General features: G+C 42.2%; 1 protein-coding gene across 4 annotated transcripts in view; it reads left to right on the forward strand.

Annotated features, from left to right (window-relative positions):
- Nucleotides 1-19,281, forward strand: part of LOC117873919 (DEP domain-containing mTOR-interacting protein) — a 110,756-nt gene that overhangs the window by 42,089 nt on the left and 49,386 nt on the right. For 3 of the 4 annotated variants that reach the window (XM_034763819.1, XM_034763818.1, XM_034763820.1), the window contains exon 5: nt 17,026-17,207. In XM_034763819.1, the coding sequence (XP_034619710.1) occupies nt 17,026-17,207 (182 nt within the window). The remainder of the gene's footprint in view (nt 1-17,025; nt 17,208-19,281) is intronic. The other variant, XM_034763821.1, reaches the window with a different exon arrangement.

The following is a 19,281-nucleotide window of genomic DNA, read 5'->3' on the forward strand; positions in this document are numbered from 1 at the left end:
ATTGCACTTGTTGCCACTGCATGTGCCTCCCAGCGAGTATTAGAAAGAGATTTCAACACGTGATCATTGCCCAAATATGTTTTAAGAACTGCCCATTGGTGTGTTGAGGCAGAGAAAAATGTATAAAGTAACTGGACTGTTGAGAAAAACCTTACTGCCACCGGACAACAATCAACAGCACTGCAGCCCACAAGATGGAGAGAGTGTGCAGCACATGGTATGAATATGGCATATTTGTTCTTTCTAAAAGCCTCTTCTGCAATCCTTGATAATGCCCTGACATGTTGGCAGCGTTGTCATAAGCTTGACCTCTGCACTTTGAGAAATCTGTTTTGCAAACTTGGCACAGATAACGCAGTACTTGATTTGCCATTTCTTCACCAGTGTGGCTTTTCAAATTGAGGAATGTTATAAATCATTCAACTGGTTTTTCCATCTGTGGGAGACACATATCTTAGTACAATACTCAACTGCTCAATATGTGAAAGATCAGGTGTAGCGTCAACAGATAAACTGAAGTACCCAGCAGTACTTATTTCATCCACAATAGCTAAACGAACTTTGTCACTCATTAGACCAATGAGTTCATCACATATTGTCTTGGATAAGTATAATGGGTTACCTTTGCCAGCATTCCCATATTTGGAGATAGGGCCTGCTAAAAATGGGTCAAACTGAGCCACAAGCTCCAACAATCCCAAGAAATTTCCATTCTGCAATGATCCAAATGTGCCATTGATCCCCGGAAAGGCAGACCACATTCAGCTAATGTTTGAATAACAGCTATAACACGCTGCAAGACATGTTGCCAGTATTCACGCTCCCCTTTAATTTGTTCTTCCCATTTTTGTGTCAATCCAAAGCCCTGTCTTCGATTTAAATATGTCAACATTGAATCTCTGTGAGTAGTGCTATTTTCATGTTGTTCAATTAAAACAGTATTCTGCCAATCACTAAATCCATCTGCAGCAAACTGGGATGTCGAAGGTTTATATGCAAAAAGTTTGCAAACAAAACAGTACACAGACCCTGTTGATGGTGAATACAGTAGCCATTCTCGAGTGTATTTCTCACCATTCGCTTTCATGCCAAAAAATATTTTTTGTGGACAATATCTTGTTTGTTTGCCATTGGTAAAAGTCCGACGTGATTTCTCAAATGGTCCAGTGTGGTGTTGACAGTCATTTGGTCCATGATCTATCCAGTAAGCTACATTATCGGTACTGAAATCAATCCACAGACCAGGATCTTTTCTCCTATTATTTACAGCATGAGCAGGTTCAGTCTCTGACACATCCACATCTTCTAGAACAATATCTGTTTTACCACCAGGAGTACGATGATCAGTTACAGTCTCTGACACATCCACATGTTCTGGACTGGTGTTTGTTTCACCAATAGAAGAAGGGTCAGTCTCTGAAACTCCTACAGGTTTTGGAACGATGTCTGTGCTACTGAGAGAAGATGTTGCTTCTGATGGATTCGCTTTGAAAAATGATGTCAGCTTTGGAAGATTTTGGAAAATTTCACTTGTTTTTTGTTCTGCCAGTTTAGGTTTCTGTGCTCCACTCAGTTGGTTATGTTTCATCCTGCCCCTTATCTCAGTTATCTGAACTTATAAAAAACAAAACAAATTATACAACGTACACTATTTTTATGTATGTATGTATGTATATATGTATATATATATATAATATGAAAGAAAGAAAAAAACAAATCAAGTAGGTATAACTCAGAAGAATATATCAATAATAAAACATAAATTTATTGCAGTACGTGACAGGATCTGATTTCCTCGCGTTATTTCAATCTATGTTAGTAGGACGCCCTCCTGGGTTAGGTGGGGATAAGTAATAAAAAGAGAACAGAAAAAGGGGGAAGAGTGTGTAGTGGAGTGTAAGGAAGTCTACCAAAGTTCTGATTTTTCCCATGATGACTACTTCGATGCTTTTTTTGAAATATCAAATTTAAAAATATATATTTTTTTTGGTGCCCCCCCTGCTTTGCTGGTGCCCTAAGCACGTGCTTAGTCTGCCTATTGGGTAATCCAGCCCTGGCTACATGTGCATGCAGGGTTGGGTGGAGGGAACAATTTGGGGTGCAGCCTGTAAACAAGCCCTTATGCTTTGTCATCTATGCACCATGTGGAGTTGTCCTGTTTTTCCTATTTAGAGGAGGACTTTCGACTATGAATGTCTTCCTTTTATTGCTTTTTGTCAAAACTTCTTTGACATACAGAAGCCAGAACAGAAATGTCTTTGATTTTTAATTGAAAGAAGAAGCAAATTACAGGGCAAACTCTATTTTGAATACAGTAATTGACCACTCGAGATTGTTTTCTCAGATAGAGGAGAACTGTGAGATTTCACTGTTGTGGCCAGATTTAGAAGTTGCAACTTGGAATTTAGCTTTGGAACTCAGGAAAACAGTGGAATACAGACACCTCAGAAGCTCACATTTTTATTCTGTTTCTTCAAAGCCTTGTAGAGGGCAGCAGAAACAGCTAATAAAAACATTTATGTGAATTATTTTTGGGATCATAGTTGGTAGAGTTGGGAAAGGTCCAGAATCCATCCCTCTATCAAGGTTTCTCTTCTTTACTCCCTCAAAAAACAAGTCATGCAGTGGCCTAGACACTTCAGATCCAAATTATGGTATCAGAATAAATAAAAAATACCTAACTTCCATGAAGCATGCACCAATGCAATCACATTGTACTAGTTACCCTTCACCCATCCACCAAATCCCTCTCCCCCGCCCCATCTGGCATCACTTGTCATTTTTTGCCTATTCCTAGATTGTGAGTTGTTCAGGGCAGAGACCACAGGTTAGAGTCTCAGCTGGTACAAAGTCAATGGAGTGATGCTGATTTGTACCAGTTTAGAATCTGGCCCCCTGTCTTGTATGTGCTCTGTAAATCACCTAGTGCATTACAAGCACTGAATAATAGTTAAATAATTAATAATAAAGGACAGCACACAGTCCCCTGACAGAAAAAAATATCAGATGCTAAGCCAATGCAACTCTTAATCCTCACCAAAAGGCCTAACGATATGATGTGGTGTTCTTCACAGAAACAGTGCTTTGTCGTTAGGTTCCAATTATATTCTGTGGACTCTTTTTAGATTTAGAAAATATACAGGAAAGCTCACTGGTTAGAGAAAAGATTCACATTTTGAAACTCGAGTATCTCAAGTTAGGCACCATAAATTTATTTAGGTTCTTTAAATACAATTTGTGGGGCCTCTATTTAATCAACAGAGTTTGAAAATTTTGGCCTAAGCTTCTTGGGCCATTGCTCAACAACAAAGCAATGTGCTTTGATTCTCCATTTCCTTGTTCTAATTATGGTGATCAAAAAGGAAAGATATGAATTGTACTGTTTAAGGGAGAAATATGACTAAGCAGATGTTTTTTCTGAATAGTGATCCAAAGTTTCTGACTTAGCAAAATGCCTTAGTGCCTCTGTTCTGTATAGGGTTGCCAGCTTTCTACTCGCACAAAACCAAACACCCTTGCCTTGCCCCACCCCTCATCCAAGGCCCCACTCCTGCCCCACCCCGCTCCGAGGCCCCTCCCCTGCTCACTCCACCACCCCCTCCCTCTGTCACTCGCTCTCCCCACCCTCACTCACTCGCTTTTTTTCCCACCGGGCAGGGACAGGAGATTGAGGTGCCGGGGGGATAAGGGCTCCAGCTGGGGGTGCGGGCTCCACAGTGGGGCTGGGGATTAGGAGTTTGGGGTGCAGGAGGGGGCTCCTGGCTGGGACTGAGAGGTTCGGAGGGCTGGAGGGGGATCAGGGCTGGGGCAGGGGGTTGGAGTGTGGGAGGGGATGAGGGATACAGGCTCTGGGTGATGCTTACCTCAAGCAGCTCCTGGAAGCAGCGGCATGTCCCCCCTCCGGCTCCTACACAGAGGCATGGCCAGATGCCTCTGCGTGCTGCCCCGTCCTCAGGTGTCGCCCTGCAGCCCCAATTGAGTGCGGTTCCCAGCCAATGTGAGCTGCAGAGCCGGTGCCTGGGGTGGGAGCAGTGTGCGGAACCCCCTGGGTGCCTCTATGTGTGGGAGCCAGAGTGGGGGACATCCTGCTGCTTCCGGGAGCCACGCGGACCCAGGGCAGACAGGGAGCCTGCCTTAGCCCTGCTGCGCTGCCAACCGGACTTTTAATGGCACCTAGCAACCCTAGTCCTGTATCACGGCTTTACAAAGACTGTTTTACTGCAGGTATAATGTTTAATGTTTAAGTTTTTTCTGTAGAATACTTCCTGGCAATGGCAACTATTTCTTATGTGCCGTAGGAAAAAAAATCAGGTGGTACCTTATTTCTGGAGGGAATGGCTTAGCAGTTGGCATCAGTTTTGCGGTGCCTGGAGTGGCTGGTCCCAGATTTGAATCTTGGCAGAATTAGCTCAGCCCTTTAGATAAGCAGATATACTTACAGTTAGTTGTGTGGGCTGTTTCAGCTGAGAACTTAAAAACCAAGGGCCTAGCTGGTCTGCATGATCCGAGTCCTAGGTCCTATGGCACTTTTTAAAATAGTCTTTGCTGCAATGTGCTTAGCTAAAATTTCTTTTTCTTCTTCCTCTACTGTCTGCTGTGTACTAGCTACCACTCTCCACCCCAAATACAGATATAGATATATTTCATTGGTGATACGTTTATAAAGTGCTTTGTGATGAGAGGTGCTGTAAAATAATATGTACCTATTGAATCCCCCCAGGAAGCGAAGTTCTAGAGTTGTAGAGGTATTATAAGTGCTTAGATATAGAGTATGAATAGTTGTGTAGTGTAGGCATTTCTTTACTGCAGCCTTATTACACAAATAAGGACATGCATGAGTTGAAAGGCTGATGATGAGTGTTTTGTCATATTTAAAAGACAGAATTGTCAAATTACCAGAAGAAGGGTTAAACTGACATATAGAACAGTCATTTGTAAATGCAGCTTCTCTGCTCACATATCATATATAAAATTTTGAAGGTTGCTGAAACTCAGTGCCTGTGACAATTTAAAATAAACTGGACAACACACTAGAAAATATATTGTAAGGAACAGTCCTGCATTGGCTGGGGGGATGGACTGGATAACATCACCTCATAGGTCTTCTCTACCTGAAAGAAGCAACAGAGGGTCCTGTGGCACCTTTAAGACTAACAGAAGTATTGGAGCATAAGCTTTCGTGGGTGAATGCCCACTTCATCAGACCCTTGCGTCATCCTGCAAAATAAATAACCCACAGAAGACATGTGGGGAAATAATTTTTTTTGCAGGATGTTTAACCCTTTCTAGCCATGCGTCACACGCACATTTTAGTATTACCGTTTTTAAAAATCAGTGTCAAAGATCTGTTGGTATTTGGTTAACTTTCATTTGGCTAGTTGGAGTTAGTGCATTGAAATATTATTCTCTCCTCCTCCCTCTGTTGAATGAGAGCACCATTAATATTCAGAATCCTGGACAGCTTGTGCTTGCCAAAAAATATCTACTGTCATCACATGCAGATTTGTCCCTTCAGTGGATTATTTATGAGGAACGTGAATTAAGACGATAAGCAAGTTGCTGCATGAACAACAAAATTGATTCATTCAGCAAGAAGGTTTCAAGATGTATCTTTTGATTTAAGGTGAATACCTCCTATATCTGACACAGAAGCACTGAGAGCTGATCTCTCAATCCTTAGAAGGAGATGGAGTAAATTTCATCCTGTATGAGCACATATATCTGGATGAGAACAAAAGGACTCATTATTCACTATTGGTTATTTGCTAGCCATTCATTGCTTTCTTGTTTACAAAGTTCCAGTCCTCCAATCAGGGAGCAGAAACAACTTAATGAGTCTGAAGTGACCAATCTTACACGACAAATAACAGAATATTGGAAGAAAATAATGGAGAGTGCTGAAGCTTGTCTGCACAAACTCTTTGGACAATTATAGTGAATCATAATGTATCAGAATTAAAGACCATTCATGAACAATTTACCAACAGAAAAAAAGGTCTAAATTCATCATAAAACATAATCACACCAAATTATTCGGCCCGCTCTACTGAAAAACCACTCCTCTATGTAGCATTCCTCTTATAAGTGTGTGCTGCTCTTCATTTGTTCTAAGGGGAAATAAAGCCTGGTTTAAACTTAAGACTGGGAGTCTCATAGAGTCATCGACTTTCAGAAGGGAACATCGTGATCATCTAGTCTGACCTCCTGTACAGTGCAGGCCACAGAACCTCACCCACTCCTGAAATAAACCCCTAACCTCTGGCTGAGTTACTTTAAAGACTTCAAGTACAGAGAATTCGCCATTCACAGTTGTGTAAACTGCAAGTGATCCATGCTCCATGCTGCAGAGGAAGGCAACCCGCCCTCCCCCCCACCCCCCAGTCTCAGCCAATCTGACCTCAACCAATTTGACCTCAACCAATTATCTGTTCAATGGTGGGCAGGAGGTGCTGAGAGGAGGGGGCGGAGAGGGGGCAGGAAGAGGCAGAACGAGGGTAGTGTTTTGGGGAAGGAGCAGAGTGGGGTCAGCACGGGGTGAGGGGTGGAGCACCCACCCAGTAAAATGAAAGTTGGTGCCTGTGAGTTAGACCCTGAGCATGTGGGCAAGACCCACCAGGCAGATACCTGGGAAAGAATTCTCTGTAGTGACTCAGAGCCCTCCCCATCTAGTGTCCCATCTCCAGCCTTTGGAGATATTTGCTACTGGCAGTCGCTGATGGGCCACATGCCATAGTGGGCAGCCCCATCATACCATCCCCTCCATAAACTTATCAAGCTCAGTCTTGAAGCTAGTTAGGTTTTTTGCTCCCTTTGGGATGCTGTTCCAGAACTTCACTCCTCTGATGGTTAGAAATCTTCATCTAATTTCAAGCCTAAACGTGTTGATGGCAGGTATATAGCCATTTGTTCTTGTGTCCACATTGGTGCTTAACTTTAATAACTCCCCTCCCTACCTGATATTTATCCCTTTGATGTATTTATTGAGAGCAATCATATCTCCCCTCAGCCTTCTTTTGATTAGGCTAAACAAGCCAAGCTCTTTGAGCCTCCTCTCCTAAGGTAGGTTTGCCGTTCCTCGGATCATCCTAGTATCATAGAATCATAGAATATCAGGTTGGAAGGGACATCAGGAGGTCATCTAGTCCAACCCCCTGCTCAAAGCAGGACCAATTCCCAACTAAATCATCCCAGCCAGGGCTTTGTCAAGCCTGACCTTAAAAACCTCTAAGGAAGGAGATTCCACCACCTACCTAGGTAACGCATTCCAGTGCTTCACCATCTTCCTAGTGAAAAAGTTTTTCCTAATATCCAACCTAAACTTCCCCCACTGAACTTGAGACCATTACTCCTTGTTCTGTCATCTGGTACCACTGAGAACAGTCTAGATCCATCCTCTTTGGAACCCCCTTTCAGGTAGTTGAAAGCAGCTATCAAATCCCCCCTCATTCTTCTCTTCTGTAGACTAAACAATCCCAGTTCCCTCAGTCTCTCCTCATAAGTCATATGCTCCAGACCCCTAATCATTTTTGTTGTCCTCCGCTGGACTCTTTCCAATTTTCCCAAATCCTTCTTGTAGTGTGGGGCCCAAAACGGACACAGTACTCCAGATGAGGCCTCACCAATGTTGAATAGAGGGGAATGATCACATCCCTTGATCTGCTGGCAATGCCCCTACTTATACAGCCCAAAATGCTTGGCAACAAGGGCACACCGTTGACTCATATCCAGCTTCTCGTTCACTGTAACTCCTAGGTTCCCTTCTCTGCACCTGTTCCAGTTTGAATTCATCTTTTCTTCAACATGGGAGACCAGGATTGCACATAGTACTCCTGATGAGGTCTCACCAGGGCTTTGTGTAATGATACTAACGCTTTCTTGTCTCTACTGGAAATACCTCACATGATGCATCCTAGGACTGCATTAGCTTTTTTCATGGCCACATCACATTGACAGCTCACAGTCATCGTGTGATCAACCAGTACACCCAGGTCTTTATCCTCCTCTGTCACTTCCAACTGATAAGTCCCCAGCTTAGAGCAAAAATTCTTGTTGTTAGTCCCTAAATGCATGACCTTGCACTTTGCACTAATAAATTTCATCCTATTTCTATTACTCCAATTTACCAGGTCATCCAGATCTTCTTGTATGATATTCCGGCCCTTCTCCGTATTGGCTATACCTCTCAACTTTGTGTCATTTGCAAATTTTATTAGCACTCTCTCACTTTTTGTGACAAGGTCACTAATAAAAATGTTAAATAAGACTGATCCCTGAGGAACTCCACTAGTAACCTCTCTCCAGCCTGACAATCTTTCAGTATAACCCATTGTAGTCTCCCCTTTAGCCAGTTCCTTATCCACCTTTCAGTTCTCATATTAATCCCCATCTTCTCCAATTTAACTAACAATTTCCCATGTGGAACTCTATCAAATGTCTTATCAAATCCAGGTAGATTAGATCTACTGCATGTCCTTTGTCTAAAAAATCCATTATCTCCTCAAAGAAGGAGATCAGGTTTGTCTGGCACGATCTACCTTTTTATTGTATTTTATCCGAATTATAGTTCATCTCGATATCCTTAACTACTTTCTCTTTCAAAATTTGTTGCAATATCTTGCATACAACTGAGGTCAAACTAACAGGCCTGCAGTTTCCTGGATCACTTTTTTTCCCTTTCTTAAAAATAGGAACAATATTAGCTATTTTCCAGTCATAGGGTACGACCTCAGAATTTTCAGATTAATTAAAAATCCTTGCTATTGGTCTTGCAATTTCATATACCAATTCCTTTAATATTCTTGGATAGAGATTATCCAGCCCCCCCCGATTTAGTCCCATTAAGCTGTTTGAGTTTGACTTCCACCTTGGATGTGGTAATTTCTACCTCTATATCCTCATTGCCATTAGCCTTCCTGCCACTACCCCTTAGATCTTCATTAGCCTCATTAAAAACTTAATCAAAGTATTTGTTTAGGTGTTGGGCCACGCCTAGAAAACCTTTAATCCCCACCCCATCCACAGTGCTTAGTGGTCCCACTTCTTCTTTCCTGTTTTCTTCTTATGGCTATAGAACCTTTTACTGTTGGCTTTAATTCCCTTTGCAAGGTCTAACTCTGCTTGGCTTTTGGCAGTTCTCACTTTATCCCTTTGTCACTTTCTGACCACCAAGAGGTAGCGTTCCTTGCTGATCCCTCCCATCTTCCATTCCTTGTAGGCTTTCTGCTTTGAGATGCTTGCTCATCCAGCTTGGTCTGCAACCCCTCTCTACAATTCCCCCCCCCCCCCTTTCTGGGGATGCAGGCTTCAGATAGCTTTTGCAACTTTGACTTAAAGTAATTCCAAGCCTCCTCCACATTCAAATTCTTGAGTTCTTCAGTCCAGTCCTCTTCCCTAACCGATTTCCTTAATTTGTTAAAGTTAGCTCTTTTGAAATCAAAGATCCTTGTTTCAGGTCTATTTTTGTTTATCGTTCCATTTAGTTTCATAGAATCATAGAAGATTAGGGTTGGAAGAGACCTCAGAAGGTCACCTAGTCCAACCCCCTGCTCAAAGTAGGACCAGCCTCAATTAAATCATCCCAGCCAGGGCTTTGTCAAACTGGGCCTTAAAAACCTCTAAGGCTGGATCCAGGAGTGTAAACTGGATTAATTCATGATCAGTCAAACAAAGGCTGTCCTCTACAACCAGTTCTTCTATGAGGTCCTCACTACTCACCAATACCAAATCTAAAATGGCATCACCTCTTGTTGGTTTAGCAACTATTTGGTGAGGAAATCTGTCAGCTGTCTGCATTCCATAAGAACATAAAAATGGCCATACTAGATCAGACTAATGGTCCATCTACCCCAGTATCTTGTCTTCTGACTGGCCAATGCTAAATGCTTCAGCTGGAATGAACAGAACAGAGCAATCAGCGAGTGATCTGTTCCCTGTTGTCCAGTCCCAGCTTCTAGCACTCACAGGTTTAGGGACACCCAGAGCCTGGGGTTGCATCCCTGACCATCTTGGCTAATAACCATTGATGGACCTATCCTCCATGAACGTATCTAATTCTTTTTTGAACTCAGTTATTTTGTTGTTGTCCTTTACAACATCCCCTGGCAACAAGTTCCACAAGTTGACAGTGCATTATGTGAAGAAGTACTTCCTTATGTTTGTTTTAAATGTGCTGGCTATTAATTTCATCAGGTGACCCTGGTTCGTGTGTTATGTCAAGAAATAAATAACACTTCCTTATTCACTTTCTCCAAACCAGTCATGATTTTATAGACCTCTATCATATTCCCCCTTAGTTGTCTCTTTTATACATAAGAACAGCCATACTGGGTCAGACCAGTGGTCCATCTGGCCCAATATCCTGTCTTCCAACAGTGGCCAATGCCAGGTGCTTCAGAGGGAATGAACAGAACAGGCAATCATTGAGTGATCCATCCCCTTTCATTCATTCCCAGCTTCTGGCAATCAGAGGCTAGGGACACCCAGAGCATGGAATTGCATCACTGACCATTTTGGCTAATAGCCGTTGGTGGACCTATCCACCGTGAATTTATCTAATTCTTTTTTAAACCCCGTTATAGATTTGGCCTTCACAACATCTCCTGGCAATGAGTTCCACAGATTGACTGCGCATTGTGTGAAAAAGTACTTCCGTTTGTTTTAAATCTGCTGTCTATTAAGACTCCTGGATCTTGTGTTATGTGAAGGAGTAAATAACACTTCCTTATTCACTTGCTCCACATCATTCATGATTTTATAGACCTGTATCATATTCCCTCTTAGTCGTCTCTTTTCCAAGATGAATAGTCCCAGTCTTTTTATTCTCTCCTCTTATGGAAGCTGTACCCTTAATCACTTTTATTGCCCTTCTCTGTTCCTTTTCCAATTCTAATATCTTTTTTGAGATGTGACCAGAACTGCATGCAGTAGTCAAGGTGTGGGTGTACCATTGATTTATATAGTGGCATTTTGATATTTTCTTTCTTATTATCTATCCCTTTCCTAATGGTTCCTAATGTTCTGTTAGTTTTTTTGCCTACGCTGCACATTGAGCAGACGTTTTCAGAGAACTATCCACAATGACTCCAAGATCTCTTTCTTGAGGGGTAGCAGCTAAGTTAGATCCTATCATTTTATATGTATAATTGGGATTATGTTTTCCAGTGTGCATTACTTTGCATTTATCAACATTTGAATTTCATCTGCCATTTTGTTACCAATTCACCCAATTTTGTGAGATTCCTTTGTAATGCTTCGCAGTCTGCTTTTTTTCCCCCAGATCATTTATGAATATGTTGAAAAGCACAGGTCAAAGTACAGATCTCAGAGGGAACCCACTATTTATCTCTCTGCATTGTGAAAACTGTCCATTTATTTTTACCCTTTGTTTCCTGTCTTTTAACCAGTTACTGCTCCATGAGAGGACCTTCCCTTTTATACCATGACTTCTTTGCTTAAGAGCCTTTGGAGAGGAACCTTGTCAACAACTTCCAGAAAGTCTAAGTCAGGAGGGGGAGGGATAGCTCAGTGGTTTGAGCATTGGCCTGCTAAACCCAGCGTTGTGAGTTCAATCCTTGAAGGGGCCACTTAGGGATCTGGGGCAAAATCAGTACTTGGTCCTGCTAGTGAAGATGGGGCTGGATTCAATGACCCTTCAGGGTCCCTTCCAATTCTATGAGATATATATATATATTAATATTAAAGTATATTATATCAACTAGATCACCCATGTCTACATGCTTGTTGACACTATCAAATAATTCTAATAGATTGGTGGGGCATGATTTCCCTTTACAAAAGCCATGTTGTCTCATTCCTAACATATTCTGTTCATCTATCGGTCTGATCATTCTTTTCTTTACTATAGTTTCAGTCAATTTGTCTGGTACTGAATTTAGGCTTACTGACTGGTAATTGCCAGGATTACCTTTGCAGCCATTTTTAAACATTGGCGCCACATTAGCTATCTGCCAGTCATCTGGTAAAGAACATGATTTAAGTGATAGGTTACAAACCACAGTTAGTGGTTCTACAATTTCATATATTAGTTCCTTCAGAACTCTTGGGTGAATACCGTCTGGTCCTAGTGACTTATTACTATTTAATTTATCAGTTTGTTCCAAAACTGTCTCTATTGACACTCAATCTGGGACAATTCAGCAGATTTGTCATCTAAAAAGAATGGCTCAGGTGTGGGAATTTACCTCACATCTGCAGTGAAGATGGATGTAAAGAATTCATTTAGTGTCTCTGCAACGGCCATGACTTCCTCGAATGCTCCTTTAGTACCTCGATCATCCAGTGGCCCCACTACTTGTTTTGCAAGCTTCCTGCTTCTGATGTATTTAAAAAAAGAAGGCTGATAGTGCTTGTGTCTTTTGCTAGCTGCTCTTCAAATACTCTTTTGGCCTGCCAATTTATACTTTTACACTTGACCTGCCAGAATTTATGCTCCTTTCTATTTTTCTCACTAGGATTTGACTTCCAATTTTTAAAAGATGTCTTTTTGTCTCCAAACACCTTAAACCTATTTTAAATTTGGCTGATAAGGGTCCATATCCTCAGCTGCTGTAAATTGGTTTATTTCCTTTGAAGTCAGAGGAGTTACGGTGACTTACACTAGCTGACAATCTTATTTCTGAATTTGTTAAACTGTCAATTTGTCATGTCTGCTTGTTCATAAATTTGAATCCTTAGCAGTTCTATTCTGGGCTCAGGGAGAATGGTGTGAAATGTCAAGCTGAGTTTTTTTCACTTGATATTTTTCCAGATTCTTTTGTGTCCCTGTAAATTCAGTCATTAGTATCTCTCTTGCAGGAATGTTTCTGTCTGCCTCTTTAATCATCCAGACACAATAATTATATATACATGTAAGAACAATTAACAAAGACTTTGTAAAGAATTTCTATTTGGTTCCTGCAAAGCCTGGGCAACCAATTCCCATGCAACAGCTGGTTTGAAAAGGCTCGGTTGCTTGTTGTGTGTGTGTGTGTGTGTGATATATATAGGCTGAGCAAAGCATGGCTGAAGATGCTCCTTCAGAGTTCCTTCTGTACTGGATGTAGCCAGACTATGCGTTCAAGAGCTAAAACTTGCTTAACTGTATTTGAAAAAACAAAATACCTGCAAGGAAGAATGACTATGTAAATGTACAAGTGGTCTGCATGCTCTGCATCTTATTCCTTGTGTTGTTATGTTACTGCTGTGACAGAATGCACCCCTATACACTATTGTCATAATCTTTGTACAGAATATATCTTGTAAGGTATCATTTGAAAACTAATAACTCATTGGTCAATAATATGATGGTAAAACATGTAACAACATTATATGTGAACTTATAAGCATAAGATGAAATCATGTCTGAAGTGCATTTACCAGACAAGTCTGGGGAGTGGGTAAACCTGTTTCTCAAAGTCAAAGGACAAGTTGACATCTCGCCAGGTGTCATCAAAGCTGATGGGTCATCAGCTATCAAGTGACTTTCTTTGGCAAGGAAAGGAGGCAGGAATAAACAGATCTGCATCTTAATAAACAACTTAGCACACACACACCCCCACCAGACACCATGTCTCCTTACTTTCAACTGAAAAAAACTTTGAGGGGGTCTGAGCTATCAAAGTGAGGGGCAATCAAATTATCTCTCTCTCTGTCCATCTCCCTCCTTGCACCTAAGAAGATCAAAGAAATAGCCATTGTACTTTGGGGGGAGGAGTCTGGACCTGAAGATTTTGATCAGCAATGCTGTTAGATGTGATAAGGACTTTAATTTGAATCAAGTATAGTTTGTTAACTTAGGCACTAGGAAGCATTTTATCTTCATTTTTCTTGTAACCATTTCTAACTTTTATGCTTCGTTTCTTGTACTTACTTCAAACCTATCTCTTTGTAGTTAAATAAACTTGTTTGATGCTTTAATTGAAACTAATCCTGTGCATTTAAATTAAATTGTCTGGGTAACTCCATTTAAGGTGGCAAGTTATGTATTGCTCCCTTAAAGGGACAGTGGACCTAATATCTCTGGCTATCCAAGAGAGGGCTGGACAGTACAGAACATACATTGTTTGGGGAAAATCCAGGACTGGAAGCGTGTTGAGGTCACCCTTCAGAAGTAACCAAGGCTGGTAAAAGCCAGAGGGTAAGCCAAGTGCTGCTGGCAGGCTGCACTTACACATAGTCACTGAGTAGCCCCTGCATGCTGGTGGCTGTTTGTGAGTCATCCAGGTTGGGAGCTCCAGCAGCAAGGCATTGCAGGGCATGCCAGATTACAGGGCCGGTGATGACTCCGCCCCTCACTGGTATGGCTTGCACCCCGGAATGTCACACCTGCTTTTGGGTTTGTCCCTGAATTCAGCTAAGTTTTCTTGTGTCAATTCTTACTCAGCTCAAAAGGTTTGGCAGGGGCACAAGAAAATGTATAACAGTTCACTTGATCTGCCACCAGTTCACAACTGTGACCATGTAGTTTAACACTGGTCTTAACCTATAGCTTTGCTGACTGGTTGTCTGGCCAATAGATTAAGGGTTCCAGCTAACTCCCATTCAAGACAGTAGGATAAATCCTTTAGACATGAAATAGTAGGATCAGGGTCCATCTGATCAACTGCTTAAACCATTGTCGTTTTTAAATGAGCTTTCTCCCTATCTTCCTACGCCATCACTTTTTGATGCCCCCATTAATTAATTCTAAACATCTCCCCAGATGAGGTGATGTAATGTATCTAGTGTCCTTCCAACACAAGTGTTATCAGGGGTGCTGGAATGAAGGGGGCAGAGGGCCAGGGCCCCATCACTTTTACTGGCCATAAGTGTGAGCGATGGGTGGGACGGGGTGGAGAGGAGTGAGTGGGGAGTGGTGTCTTGGGGAGAAGGGGCATCATAGGGGGCAGGGCCACTACGCAGGCACCGATGGCCTCCCCCAACTCTTAGGAAGCTTTCACCGCTCCTGAGTTTTATTGTACGCCATAGTGATATCTTCCACATGATATCAGAGCTAAGCTTGTTTACCAATCTAGACCTAGTTATTTGAAGGGAGTATAAAATCAGTAACATCAATATATATCTAATGTATAGTTGTGTCCCTTCAGATTAGCTAGAAATGAAACTCATTCTGATTTGTGACCAGAAGGGCAAAAAGCTTAAGCGGTTCCAGGATAATTGTGTTGTAACATCTCCAATTGGCTGGTTGTAGAGTGATTCAGGAGGATTGTTATGCTGATCCTGAGAAATGCTGCACACGCTTAGCTTGGCCCTCGAAAATCAGGCCACAAGTCCCTTTAAAGATCATGTAGTTATCAGGCAGTCCATGCTGCAATGCACACCTGCATAAATAGAGCTAAGGATGAATGAAGTGCTATTATCCCCTTGTTACATAAGGGGATCTGAGGCACAGAGAGTTAAAGGTTCACATGCTCAAAGGGGTGCTTAACTCCCATTCAATTCAATGGAAGTTAGGTGCTTACCTTTGAGAATCTGGGCCTAAGTGACTTGCCCAAATTCACAGGAAGTCTGTGGGAGAGCAGGCAATTGAATCCAATACCAAGGCTACGCCCTAACCACTGGGCTATCCTTCCTTCCCAACTTACTATGCAGTTGTACAAAAAGGTATAGGGATTGTTTTTAAAGGGTGCCTGTGGTCTACACTGCAGTAAAATAACCCGCAGTACAAAGTCACGTAGACATTTTTGCCATGTAGACATTTGGGTTCGGTTTCTGAGATCTACTTCCATTGCAGGGTTTCAGACCTGGGCTCCAGCCCAAGCCTGAATGCTGCAGTTTTTAACCCCATAGCCTGAGCTCCGAGAGTCCAAATCAGCTGAACCACGCCCTCTGCAGCTATGCTGGTCTTTATTGCAGTGTGGACATACCTTAAAAGACCAAGTGCTGAATTGCCCAGTACTTTCAGGTGAACACTGAGGCACCATGATGGAGCGATGAAGTTACGCTTTGATCAGCCACTGTCTTCATTTCACTTTAGTTAATAAACAAAGTTGTCGATGTTTCCAGTGCACTCTGCATGGCATTTTACACAGTGCTGAAATTCAGTCTTACCTGTCATAAGTTCATTTACAAATAGGTTCTAGACTGTAACTTTTTAGTAATATCAAATAGAAAACATTTCCTGTAGGGTGAGGCAATCATGAAAATGGTATTAACTTGATTGTGTTCAAAGGGGGGAAAACACAACATCGTAGGACGCTTTCCTCTGAATGTTTGGGTACACGTTTTGATATAAAAATAAATTGGCCTCCATTTAAAATGATCCTCCTTGTGTGGGGAACATTTTCTGGATTCTGATTACCATCTTTTTGTTTTGTTACAAAACCCTCACCACTTTGTAACCAATACTGTTTAGACTGTAAGCGTTTCAATGTAGGGGCTCTCATGTATTTGTATAGTGTCCAGCACAGTCATGGTCTGGGGCCTCATGGCACTGCTGTGCTATAAATAATAACAAATAGGAAGTAATTTAAAAATAGAGGAACAACAAAGTTTGATATCTTTCAAGCAAAGTAGCTGGCTCACAGAGAGAACACAAGGTAACTAATATATCCTAGTACACTAGTGCCTTGAATGTTCTCAGTGACGCTAATAAGCAATGGAGGACCTAACAGAAAGACAGCTGTGGTTAGTTCAACTTCATAAAACAAGTTCCTCAAATAGCAAAGGCAAGTATTGCTAAGGAAAAGTGTTTTCAGTTTTATAAATGTGTATCCAAAACCCTGCAACAGTTATTTTTTTGTAAGTTTATTTCACAATATCTGTTTCAAGACTCCTTAGACGTCTGTTAATAGCCCCTTTGGCTTTCTGACTTGCAATGCCCAGTTTTTCGTGATTAGCCTGAGCATGTTTTTATTCGTTTTTAGTTTTCCACATGCCAGTTTATAATTAAGAACTGTTTATAATTAAGAACTGTGTCGGATAATAAAAAGTTGCATCTGTGTGCTTAGTACTAATGACTGCGAAAAATGGATCAGGAATTGCTTTCTGAAGAACTACTTTCCCCATATATTTTTTTTCCTTCCGTGGCAGGCTGATGAATTCTGAGAACACACTTTTACAAGCCAGGGAAGAGGAGGGAGTCAAGTATGAACGGACCGTCATGGCTTCTGAGTTGATTGAGTGGCTGATCCAGGAAGGAGAAGTCACAACAAGGACTGAGGCAGAACAACTTGGCCGTAGACTGTTGGAGCATGGAATTATACAGCACGGTGAGGAATATACTGCCTGGTAACAAAAGCTACACTCTTTACAATACTTTTTCCATGCAGGATCATGTAAAGAGGTTGCAGATCATGCTGTTTGGTCCTAAAACATTTCCAATTCTAACTCCTATCTAAATGATGGCTGTGTAATTATTTTTAAGAAAGGGTGGAATTTTCAAAAGCACTCAAAACCACTAGAATTTGGGTTTGAGTTGCTAGTAACAAATAAGCAATGAATAAAAGTCAACTTTTTTTTTTTTTGGTGGTGGATAATTAAAAAGTGGAAGTCATTGCCCTAGGCTATAATTGAGGTAAATAGCTTAGTAAGAGTCAAAGGATTAGAGCCATAAATAAGGAGAATTACACTAAATTACACTAGCTAGAATAAAAATTACAAGCTTTATAAATCCTCATGCTTCAGGACATGAGCAGATCATAATCTGATATCAGAAAAGAATGTCCCCATCCCTATCATATTGCACAATTGGCCAGATATGTTTGGAAAAGGGTGGGGAAATCACTTTCACCTGAAACATTATTACAGTTAGTCCTGCACTGTAAAGTCTTTGAAAGAGGGTTTTAGTATCTGTTCAGTGCTCAGCACAATGGGGCTTCTTGGTGCTACTGGCACAACATAACTTGCTACAATAAAGGTAAAGCTCACCTGTGCAGGTGACAGAGCTTTCTTGGGGGCAGCCCAAGACTGTGGAATGAACTCCCCCAGGAACTAAGGACCCTCACAAACCTATGCAAGGTGAATCTCTTTGACCTGACTTTCCCTAACATAAACATATACCAACACGCGCACATGCGTGCGCGTGTGTGTGTGTAAATATTAAAAAAATAAATCTAGACCACTTCACTGTACGTACTTCTCCCCCTGGAGAGGGGATGAGAGAACAGACACGTGACATGTGTTAGTCATATTGCTTAATGCACTACTGGAAGGCGCTCAGATGCTACAATGATGAGCGCAGCATAAGACCTATATAGATTAGAATACAGTACAGATTTAACAATAATAGGTAGCTGCATGAAGCAGGGTACCAGATTAGATGGATTGTTTTTCTGTTGTTCTATGACAATACCTATATCCTCAAGGCCAGGTGTTATAAAGTACTTCTGCAATTTCTCTGTGACTTTAGACTTTACCTTGTAATAACAGCAGCTACTTTTGAATGTTTACAAGAAGCAGCTTCAAATTCTATAATTACTCTTGATGCTAATGTATGATTTATAGAGTGCCAACTGCTTAGGACTTAGTGCAAAGTGAAAATATTTCCCCCTCCTCTCTATAGCAATAATGATTTCATTTGTATTTTTACCCCAAGCTTTTTCTATATGTAGATACAGGGCAAGGTGGTTTAAAAAAAAATCTGATTCACTGTTGAAATGTATTCAGAGGAAAGAAAATCAGGATGTGATAGATTTATTGCAAAGCAAGCATTGTTCTCATTAACAGAATCAAAAGAATAACCAAGGGTCGCCCTTGTCAGCCCCGGGTGGGGACACAAAGATCCTCTCTTGCACTCTTGCAAGGAACTGCTCACGGTATGGCTGGAAGGTGCAGGTTCTGCTCCCACTGAGTGCCCCTGAGGCACTCGTTAGTTGTAAAGGGGGAGAGGTAGGGTTACCATACGTCCAGTTTTTCCCGGACATGTCCTGCTTTTCGGCAATCAAACCCCCGTCCAGGGGGAATTGCCGAAAAGCCAAATATGTCCGGGAAAATGCCGGCCGGGCACTTCCCCTCCCGCGGCTGCTCTGCTCCGCTCCTCCCCTCTCAGACTTTAAGAGCCGAGCTGCCCGAGCCAGCGCTACCGGCTTCGGGCAGCCCCCCCTGCCTCCGGACCCCGAGCCGCCGGCCAGGCACTTCTCCTCCCCGGCTCCAGCTGCTCTGCTCCGCCGGAGCCCGGGAGGGGAAGTGCCCGGCTGGGGGCGCAGGGTTCGGAGGCATAGGGGCTGCCCAAAGCCTGAGCGCTACCGGCTTCACGGTTTGCCGGGCAGCCCCCAGACCCTGCGCCCCCGGCCGGCGCTTCCCCAGCGCAGCTGGAGCCCGGGAGGGGAAGCGCCCAGCCGGGGG

Source organism: Trachemys scripta, chromosome 2 (genome assembly GCF_013100865.1).
Source record: "Trachemys scripta elegans isolate TJP31775 chromosome 2, CAS_Tse_1.0, whole genome shotgun sequence".
Classification (NCBI taxonomy): Eukaryota; Metazoa; Chordata; order Testudines; family Emydidae; genus Trachemys; species Trachemys scripta.